The following is an 11,417-nucleotide window of genomic DNA, read 5'->3' as shown; positions in this document are numbered from 1 at the left end:
TAGGAGTCTAATGTGTGCACATGTGCTTCTGTTCTTGTCAAACTGTATCTCAGACTCTCTGTATATTTAGAAACAGTAGGAAATTGCTGAAAGAAGACCTCAGATATAGATGAAAAGTAATGAACAGCCTCTGTGAGTGTGTTTCATAGTCTTTGATTATTCCAAAAACAAGGCAGAAAAGAGGAAGGTAGAAATGGGAAAAACACAAAATTCTGTATGGCTCAATAAGCTGAACTTCCTTTCAGGCAGCCTTTATTGAGGACCTCAGAGTTTCTTTAGTTAGTGAAAACTAAATAAAAATAAAATTGTCGAAAGAGTTGCAAAATCAGACATTTGGACTGTGGAAGAACAGAGATTCTTTTAATATTGGTTTCAAGTTTTGTTCCCCAGCTTCCTTGTCAGTAAGCACTGTGCACTTTAGCACTGTGGGCAGACATAGCCCTCGCACAGTGCTTGAGTTGAGTGTGTAGATGTAAAATAGATTTTTTTTTCATATAGCTAGCACAAGGGGGTAGAAACAGAAGCAGGTAGAAAGAAAGAAGCGTTGGAGGACCTTTGGAGAAAACATGGTGAAAAGAGAAGACTTTGGAAACAGATTAGTGAAGACCCGAGAGACATCAAAACACAGCAAGGCACAAAGAGAGAATATTTGTCTTATCATTCTTGTTATCTTAATATAGGTCTCCCTTTTGCAAGGAGGTTGACTCAGTTCTGTGAAAAGCTCATTTGCACTGGTAGTACTGATCTTCCCACACAGAATAATTTAAGGGAGTGTTGTGTTTTAGGGCTGGGCTGGTCACTAAATCCTGGACAGATGCTCTCTATTACCCGCTCTCCCTCCCTCAAAGGGAAGAGAAAAGGGAATAAGGGAGAGATACTGACGGGCCGGAAAAGAAAACTAAAAGGTTTAATTAAACAATAATACCAATACTACAGGATAATAATGTAAATAGGAAAATCATGAAATATATACAGATATATACATATATATATATATAAAACCAATATAAAATCCTCCCCCCAATGACGATTATGTCACCAGAAGCTCTGCAGAGCAGGGCACTGGAAAAATCCCAGTCCGGACCCAGCAGCAGGTGGAAGCAGGATGCAGGAACTGGATTCAGGAACACACAGATCAGGATCGGAGGCAGACAAACTAGCAGGGTTCTGCTCGGACTTCGGCCATTGCAGAAGAAGAGCAGAGGGCAGAGAAAGGGGCGAGACCCTTGTGGTCCCTCAGCTTTATATTGAGTGTGATGTATGTGGGATGGAATACCTTGTTGGTCAGTTTTGAGTCATCTGTCCTGTCTCTCCTGCTCCTCTCGCCAGGTGTGGATACAGCACCCATGGTGATACAGTGGCCTTGTCATTTTTACATAACGTACAAGTATTATCACTTGTAGAAGTGAACGCTGTCTGAAAAAAACATGCTGTTAGTTTCAGCAAGTTCAGCCACTTAGAAGAGTCTAAGCTGAAAAGTAAAATCACTAAACAGAAAATTAAGAAAACATCAGAGACCATTTGCAAATAAAGCATTAGTCTCCTCTATAGTGAAGAGACTACTTACAGACTTCTGGGTTGCAAGAGGAAAGTATGTGTGGTTTCAGCAGGTGACTGAATTGTATGTTTTTGTGGTCTCTACAGATTTTTCAGACACACAGAGCTTAAGAATCACAAATTGAAATGAGTAACGAAGAGGCCGATACGCTATGTTGCTGGAGTTGCAGAAAATACATAGCAAATTCTGTTTGCCTTGCAAAATGTCATGGAAAAGAAGTAAGTATAGCATCTGGAGAGGGTTTGCAACTTTTTCTAGTGCCGTTGGTTTAAATAAAGAAGTATTAGACTTGCCTTCACTTAGTAATTAATCTCCTGTGGAGATGAGTACAAAATACGGAGTTTCCTAGAGAGTATTGTAAGCAGTAGTGCTACTGAAGCCAAGTAGGCAGTAATCACCTTTATGTTCTGAGACATGAAGGCTGGTATTCATGATACATTTAACTACTAAATTGTGTATATAGTGTTACTATTTTTCATCCAAAAATGAGCTCTTTTTCACAGTTTTAGTGCAGTCATTTTTTGTTTTAGTATCTCTTAACAGAGAACTGTTTGATGCTGAGGTGTGTTTTAAATACTGACACTAATTTCCACTGTGGTTGTTAACTGTGTGTCAAATATTGCTACATCAGAAACTTTTAGTCTTCATTTTGAAAAAGTTGAGGACAGTCTGCACACAAAAATAGTTCAGAAGATTAGCCTGCCCAGAGGTGGGGTGTTGCCCTGCCAGGCTAAAATACCACTTCGAAATTTACATCATCTTTATTAAAGTAAATGGAAAAATAATATGGAATAAGACAATGAGAGAGTATTTCCTGCTGCTTTATAATGGCAGTTAGTAATCATGAAGAGTTATACTTTTTCCAAATGTGCCAAGAAGACTGTGCTTGCATCCTATGATCTTGAATCAAAGCAAAAAAGCAAATATAAGGGAAGGTGTTGATCCTTTTAATTAATGCACTAGAAATAGAACAGCATTCTTTTTTGGCACTGGAGAAGAGTATAACCAATAGAGGTAGGACCAAAGTTATTATTTTTTAAGATCCTGATATAATTATTAATAAATCCCATTTTAATCTCTCCCTTGCAGAGTTTTAGGTTCTGGAATATTTTTCATGCTTTATACTTGAGGGGTTTTTATTTTGTGCATGGTTTGAAGCATTTTTCTGGGGGTGTGTATGGAAATTCCAACTCATTTCATGGCAAAAATGTAGTGAAAAGAAAAAGCTATCTTTGCCCATACACTATGTTGGAGCTTTTAATGACTAGTGGAGATCTATCTTCACTGTGCAGAAGACTGAATGAACTCCTTCTCTAATTATGTAGATAGCAGATAAAACCCCATAATTTGACTCTACTTTCTAAGACATTGGGCAGCAAAGTAATGTTTCCAGTATGTGGGCTTTCCCTGATGAACTTCAAACCTTCAGACAAAGACATAGCTGAAATATGAGTAAAAGAGGAAGATCTTAGAACAAGTCTTAAAACCAAATGTTGACGTTATGAATGCAGTAGATACAATTATGTCAGAATTATATCCAAGCTGAAGTACAGGTACTTTCCACAGATAGGAGGAAGGCAATAGCATACACATGGCAAACAGATCTGTCTGCTGTCATTACTTGGAGAATTTCTGAAAACTTCTGTCTTCTGTGTATAGCCCCACTTTCAATTTTCAGCATAATTAAACTTTTATTCCCATGTGTTTCCTAACATAGAAGTCCGTGATTTTCCATATTCTTGAATTTTAACAGCTGATTTTAAGACTTTAACACTCACCAGAATTTCCTTGTATTTTTAGCAATCTTTATAACTTTACTGACATACTAAACCATATTAAAAGTTTTAATTACACTTGTATCACTTCTGTGCTAAAAAGTAGTTAGGTAATTGTTTTTAATTCAGTATCAGTAAAATGCTACAGTTTTTTAAATTTTGTTTTCTATTCAGTTGGTCATCTCATTGCAGTAAAAATTCAGAAGTTGCTAAGACTTCCTGGTTTATCAGTTTAAAACTATTTGTGGCATAGTTATGCAATACTGACCACAGTCTTCATATAAACTAGAACTTAAATTTTCCCATCTTTACTGGAAAATTATGCCAGCTGATAGTGCTTCTGAAATCAATTTCCAGATAAGCTTGGAAGATAAACAATTGCATCCTTTCTGTTCTTGTAAACAACATAAAACCACCTCCAAATGCCTTCATCTCCCTATTGGAGTCTGTTCAATCTCCTTAGATTCAGAAACAAAGAATTATTGACAGCACCTACCTGATTTTTAGCTTAAAGAATGCACCAACATATTTGAGTTTTATCATTTGTTAAAATATTTTCTGAATTTTTGAAGCTGACTTCTGGCAGTATTCAGACAAAAATAAGCTTACATGAATGTTGAATATCAGTGCAATACTTTTTTCAACAGATATCACAACCTTTAGATGCTGCTCAGCAGTCTTGCAACATATGCCATGTGAACTTAGACACCATTCCAGAGTGGGTGAAATGCGTCATTGAAAAGGTAGATCTTTTTTGCTTACATCTTTATCATTCAACAAAATGTGAAATATATGATGGGAACTAATTTCAAGGGCACTTTTTTGCTAAGGTCCACATAAATTACAGAGCTCTTCTAAGTGAGGGATGTTTTTGAAGTAACTTTTATCAGTACCATTTACAGAGGGTTTTTTTCCCTCTTAATTTTTTTTTTTACATATGCACAAATACTACAAGTGATAAATTCTGTTCCTGCCCACTTATAGGTGAATGTATTTATGTTTGTCCAAATAACTGTCATGGGCACCTCTGCATATTTTGTAAATGCTTAAAATTGTATTAATTATCTTGGTTTTGGGTTTTGGTTTGCATTGGTCATTTTATCTTGCAGTACTAATGTATATGTTTACAGTGACAATAAGAAGCATGTTTCTCCATAAAACTGGACTTGGGGTTTGGTAAGAGAAGAGTTGTTGGAATATGATGTGATAACTTTTATATTTAATGTGCTATTATGCCACATGAATAGCAAGTAGTTACCTTCCTGCAAATTCAAAGGTCTGATGACAAGCCAGTGTCACTGCTTTTAAATTCTAACTGCCTATTTGAAGTTACAAACCATCTCACAATTTTCCTGTTGTACTGATTCTTTCAGCTAGGTATTTTCGTTCAGTTATTTTAGGTCTAAAAGTTAATGTTGTTGCATAGATACAATGAGCAGAAACAGTGGTTTTCTTTTGCCGTACATTTTTTCTCTGATGAGTCTTTAATTTCGAGACATGAATGATATCTGCGTTCCTTTCTGCTTAGACTTCAGTATCTCCGTTTTACTATGTTACAAGGAACTTCTGATCTAAGCAAATCTACCCTGAAAATGATACACTAAGAAAAAAATGTTACGGCTATTTGTTTCATTTTTCTTCATTGTTTTGCTCTACATTTTATTTTGTTAAACATTAATTAAACTTTTTAAAATGAATGATCTCTTATACTTCAATAGTGCTTGATAGAATAGTGTATCTGTTTCAGAAACACTAATCGTGGGCGATATGTGTGAAAACTAGGGGTGATGAGGTATATCCTCACTTTACAGAATTGCCTAATCTTGAATGTCTAATCATAAGGATGCAGTTTTTTACTTTGCATATTATTTCAGTAAAAATGGATTAAATATTGATACTAATTTTATTATTTTCACCTTTAGCTGCAAATGGCCAACCTTCTGCATTTGAAAGACTAGGAACCTGGGAAATACAAAACCCATAAACTGCTCAGAAAAGGGTTAACATATTTGCTCAAGATTGCAGATGAGAAATGCTCCTCTGGTGGCAGAGGCAAAGAATACAATTCTCTGTGAATACCTTCAGTCAGTATCTTAGGATTCATTTTGTCCTTTAATATCCTGAGAACTCTTGCCTCATTCACTTCTGACTTCTTTGGAAAGATCCTGTGGGTTTACGGATAAATGTGTGGGGTTTTTAAACAGTTCTAACTTAATCCTAGATTCTCCTGGGCTCTGAATAATTTTGTGATCATGTGTTATTTTCTCCTGTATGACTCCTGAATCAAAGGCTAAATCATTTTACATAAGCACAAAGTCTATTTGCAGGCTGTAAAAAACCACTGCTTCCCAGCTGGTTCTTTTTCACCATCTGTCCCTGTTCTTAACCAATCTCACTGGGTTTCATGCACATATTAGTGTATAGATAATCTTCAATAATTATAAATATCTAGCTAGTGCTGCTAGTGACCTTTATTGACCTGCATTTTATTTTCCCCATCACTCCTCACTTGTTTTAGCTTCCTGGTTTTTCCTCTTTATACAGTCTGTCATTAAATCTGTGTACTCTCAGCTCCTTTTCAGATCTTGCTAATTTTCCCCCTACCACCTCCTCCATTAGTAGGCTGTTGCTTCTTTTACTGAGTCAATGCTTCCACAGTCCATTGCCAAGCTCATGCTAAATCAGTCCCAGGCTCCCTTGTACTGCACCTCCTCTCCCAGTCTCTGTGCACACAGGACATAGAGATGTCCTTTTTCTTCCCTACTGTCTCTTGCATTCCCCTTTCTGACAGGCTCCTAGCGTTCTTCCCTAATCTTTGTGAGTCACTCCTCCTCTCCATTTGGATATCCATGGTGTTATTCCATAGTGCCTGAGTGCTAGAAGGACTCAGTAAAGGCACTAGAAAGTGCTTTTCCCTGAATTTTGTGCGTAGCCCGTGGCATCTGGAAAACGGAGCGTGGGAGTGCATAGTAAATCTCTGAACCAGCTTAATTCGTTTTTGGGAATGGCATATGCAGAAGTTGGTCAGACTTATAAACAGAGAGACTCTGCATGTTCAAGGAATTTTCAGGGATTTGGAAGCCCTTGGGCATATGTAAACTGACTTGTTTTTTCTAAGTTAAAAAACATGTCCAGATTTAAACAGATTCGCATAGGTACGACGAAAGACACATCTTCAATGCTTTGTGTAATTTTGAGGTTTTAACCCACAAGACAGGAGAAAGTGTCTCAAAGAAATGTTTCTAGAACTGTTTATAGCATTGCATATGAAAATAACATCTTTTTTTTCACACAAGTTTTTTTTCTGAAATTGCAAAGTTGGTTTTATTGAAACTTTCTGAAGCTTTCAATCAGACAAGCATGAGTCATGGAATCACCTTCCCAGACTACCTTGCTGTCTTCATTTAGACAGTTGTTCTGTTACCCAATGAGCTCTGCCCACCTGAGGAGGGGAATCGGGAAAAGGAAAGGAGATCCGTGGGTTGAAATAAAAACAGATCTAATAAAATAATAATAAGACACTACTGTTAAAACCAATATTAGTATAAAATACACAAAGTTATACTCAGCCTGTACTGTGGTCATGAGACTGATTCCAAGAAAGCTGGAAAATAAGTTCAAACTTCAAGACTCCTCTTTGAGTTTTAGAAAGCGGGTATTCTTTATTATGCGCAGGGAGTCCCCAGGATCATCCCTTGGGAGAACTCCAATTTCCCCTTACAAAGTGATTGTTTATATGCTACCTATTCATACATATTCATTAGATATCTGAGAGCTCCTTAATACGAAGCGGGGATTCCTCCAAAAACCATTAACATACAACCCCTCCTATCTGGGCATGCACCCTACGACTCTGGTGGTCTTTGGGTGGTTATGGGAAGGAAGGCTCATAGTCTTCAGGAGGAAGGCTTTTTGTCTTCATCACTGTAAACTTTTCACCTTTCTCCGAGAAGCAAATGTATTTTGTCACTTATTCTGCTAATTGGGCATTATCAGCACTATTTCTCGAAACATCTTTGGCTACACAAACACAGGATACCTACATTTCATCCCTGGACATTCCTAGATGGGGTTAGTAGGACAGACAAAGAGGTTTCCGTTCAATAGGGGGATACCATTTTATCTTCAAATAATGTGCTTGGGCCTTCTGCTTATCTGTGGGATTGCTGAGTCTGCAACTGAGTTTCAAAAAGGTCCTACGAGCAGCAATTTTAACCACTTTCTCAAGAAGTTTGCTCACAGCAGTAAATGCTAAATAACAAACACTGTGAGCACTGCAGCTCCAGTGAAAGCGCAATGGTCACAATGAGTTGGGGCGTAGGCCTTGGGAGCAGAATGACAGGCAAGACCCTCTAGGTCTACTGACCATCAAGGAAAGAGAGCCATCCCCCAGCACACTCCCCAGTTTATAGTGAGCATGACTTTTATGATACGGAATAATCTTTCTGGCCAGTTTGGGTCCTCTGCTGTGGCTTTCACTCCTATTAGCTTCTGCACCTGGCTAACTCAAAACTGCTGAAGACCTTGATCACTACGGCAACCTGCATCCCAGCACTGGCCAAAAGCTTCAAAAAAGTGTGCTATCAACTTTGTTCCCATCCACTCCGAGTGCAGTAGTCTTCTCAAAAATGCAGCTTTCCTGAATAGGAAATTGGTTATGTGATTCTATCCCAGCAAAACCAGGACTCTTGCAAAGACATCTGCAACTGAAAGCAATGCTTTAACTAGAAGTGTTGGACAGCTTCTGTATTCATGGCTCAACCCCACTCTAGGCACACTAGTAAGTAATGTGTGAATGGAGTTGATAATGTTTTTCTCATTTGGACTTTGATCCTACAAACACTTGCATAACTTTAATCCTCAAAAATATTTCTGCTGACAGATTAATATATATACTGAAAGTACTGATAGTTGTGCAAATAAGTAGGCATTTGTAGATCTTTGATATGTTTTTTCTTTTGAAAAAATGACTTTAGGATTGAAATTAAATTCATAGAATTACAAATAATGAAAATAACTGTCTCATAATAGCAAGAGTGTTAAGGATGTTTATGGTATCTGCACACGGATTATGTTGTAATAATACATGCTCCAAAATAAAAGTACCATTTCAAGCTTTTTTGGAGAAAGCAAAGTAAAAAACTTTATTCTCTTTGTAAGAAATCTCTTTTCACTGTACTTAGTATGCAAGAAATGTATCAGCACTCAGAAGACTCAGCTGAGAAACTATGCTTGCCAATTTGAGATTAACATGGTAAATTGATTTCACTGCTTTAAAGGATCTAATGTTTTCATTAGTATTGCAGCATTGTTTTATGTATGGCCAAATTTTAAATGTATTTCAAAGCCCCTACATTTTGAAATGCATGTTCTAGATTTCTTAGAATTAGTTATCTCTACAGCAAGCAGAGTTTTTACCAGAATGTTATTTATGGTGGATTTTCTTTCTGCTGTGAAGTTTCGTCTCTTGTTTTTGAAAAAGAGTAAAGACTTTTATTAAAGGAGAAAAGTAACTCCAGTAATGATTTCTTAATCATTTATTTTCAATGAATGTATTGGGTGTTCTGGTTTTTTTCTTTTCTTGTCAATAGGCACAGTGGACAATTGGAAAACTGCACTGTCCGTTCTGTGAGGCCTGCTTAGGGGGCTTTAACTTTGTTTGCAACACAAAATGTTCCTGTGGACAGTTAGTCAATATACATTTCTGCAAAAGTCGCACTGACTATCAGCCAGCTTTCTCAGTTAATTTGGCAAAATCATCAGGAAAACACTTACCTCTCCTCAAAATTCAGTCTGGTTTTAGCAAAGATACCTGGCATGAAGTGGTAACTGCAACTTTGGAAATCAGAAATCAAGGACTTTCATACATGGCTAGAAATAATAATGGTACTGAAAGATTAACAGAAGCACTTTGTCTAGAAGTAAGAGCTCCCAGATTTGAGATGAAAAGTAAAAAACTTCCAAAAAAGGCATTAAATAAAAAAAAAAATCATTCTGCTTTGTATCCTGTGAATGACACATACTCCGTAAGACCTTTTCACAGAAGATCACGTAGTTTGGATTTAAATATCAGAGAGAAACTTGTTTTGTCACCTACATTGTATGAAACTTGCAGTATGGGAACAATTTACTGTGGCCAAAATGATTACACACGAAGTGGCTTGCAATTAGAGTCCAGTGGGAGAGATGATAGCGCTTTTCAGGACCAATACAGTTCCAGCACTGACCAACTACAAAAAAGGTTTTGCATTACTTCCTTTACCAAATTAGTACACGGAGAAACAGAAAGTGAGTGTGATTTTAAAGCTATAGGACAATCTTGTGGGAATGCTGCTGCTGCTGGATCACCTTTGATGTTGAACCTTTCTACAAGTGCTGTAGAAGAGGAACAATACCTCACACCTGTTGGCCCTGTGCAGCCTACCAGTATTTCCTTCACTCAAAAGCTGAATAAGAGAGAAAGAAACAAGTTGAAAAGCTTAAGGAGAAAACAAAGAAGACAAGAACAATGGCTACAGAAGCAAGTAGGTGTTCAATTATACTACTGTTTTGTAAAGTTTGACTTGCTTTTATTAATAGTTCTTAGGGTTTTTTTATGCTGTCTCTTAATAATGGTTTAACATAGTATTGTCTAGAGTCAGGCATCCTGGAAACAAGGACCTATGACCCTTTCCTACATGTAGTTTTTCTAATTATACCTGATCATTTTTTTTCTGTGTAAAATCAAACCTATATAGCTTGTTTCTGTTTGCTTTCTTATAGTTTTCTTATTTAATAATAAATTTGAAGTGGGAAAAAATACAGTAAAATTTAATCAGTGTGATTAAAGGAAAACTAAATGTTCAGATCTTCTAAATGAGAAGCCCTAGCATTTCAGGATTTCCTAGCTTTTAAGTAATGGCATTTTGGGTTAACTTTACAGTTAAGAAAAATTTATGTTTTAAAAGATGTCTCCATTTATTAATTATCATAACACAAATATTTTTCTTTGAGTAAAGAATTGATTGTTACTATTTAAAATATTGGTCTTTGATAGGTAAATATTTTGTCTACAAATCTAACGGAAATGTTATTATCAATATGTTCTTATCAATTATACAAATATGGTTTCCTTCTTCAAACTATCTAAAACAGAACAGAATTAAAGACCATAGATGGCTGTGCAATTTTTGTGTGTGGGAGAAAGACCAGGAATATATCTTGAAATAAATAATACAGTCTTTGTTGGCCCTGAAATTCAATAGAAAGGCTAATTATAAATAAGCCTTTAAAAGAAAACTTCTCATCATAAAATTCCTGCTACAAAATATTGTGTCACTGGCAAGAATAAACATACTAATTCTCGTCAGGGAAGCAGTATCTACTCAATAAATCATTCCCTCTTTGGGTAAATATGTTACTATGATAATCTTAGAATATTCCATAGCTGAAGTGTAGTGACATATAAAGCTCATGTAAACCTTATTTCACAGATTTTTTTATAATATGATTACTTTGCGTTTTATCACAGTCAAGTCTAGTTTTAATATTTGTGCCTTATTGAGAAATATTAAACTTACTTGAATGGACTGTGCTTCAATTAGATATTAAATTGTTTTCATTGATTTGTATTTAATGCAATAGAATATATAGGACCAATAGTTCATGTATGGATATTTCATTGTCCTAATGAATAGGATACTTAAATGTACCTAAATGATTTTTGACCCTTAATACTCTGCTATCCTTATACAGTTCCATTTCTCTCTGGCACCAAGTAACTTTGAGCTTTCCTTCAAACAGTCGACAGAGCCTTTAGAATATTGTACCGAATTGAAGCAGAGCAGTGAATTCAGCATCAAGAGAGATATACATAGAGGCTGTCTCTTTCAATTAAATGTAAGAACCAGCATGAAAAGGAGATTAGTCTGGAACATATTATGAGACTTTTCAGTATGGCGTGCATATATTCTTTCATCTTTGGGAAGGTTGTTTTGATTTATTTAAAGGAAGATTTAAATTGGTATTGTGATGTTTTGAAAACTTGTTCTTGTAAAATGCTTCTCTGAAACTGAAAGTAGAGAACCTTTCCAAGATCTGGGTGT

General features: G+C 36.2%; 1 protein-coding gene across 1 annotated transcript; it reads left to right on the top strand.

The window, feature by feature from the left end:
- Positions 1-1,683: 1,683 nt before the first annotated feature.
- Positions 1,684-9,857, top strand: LOC104534573 (E3 ubiquitin-protein ligase RNF180-like; the record flags this gene model as incomplete). Its single annotated transcript, XM_010184144.1, has 3 exons — positions 1,684-1,785; positions 3,981-4,076; positions 8,925-9,857. Coding segments are annotated over exons 1-3 (1,131 nt in total), but the record flags the coding sequence as incomplete, so codon positions are not given.
- Between the last annotated feature and the right edge of the window lie 1,560 nt (positions 9,858-11,417).

The sequence above is a fragment of the Mesitornis unicolor genome, unplaced genomic scaffold (genome assembly GCF_000695765.1).
Source record: "Mesitornis unicolor isolate BGI_N332 unplaced genomic scaffold, ASM69576v1 scaffold10365, whole genome shotgun sequence".
Taxonomy (NCBI): domain Eukaryota; kingdom Metazoa; phylum Chordata; class Aves; order Mesitornithiformes; family Mesitornithidae; genus Mesitornis; species Mesitornis unicolor.
This window is presented reverse-complemented; position numbering and strand designations above follow the sequence as displayed.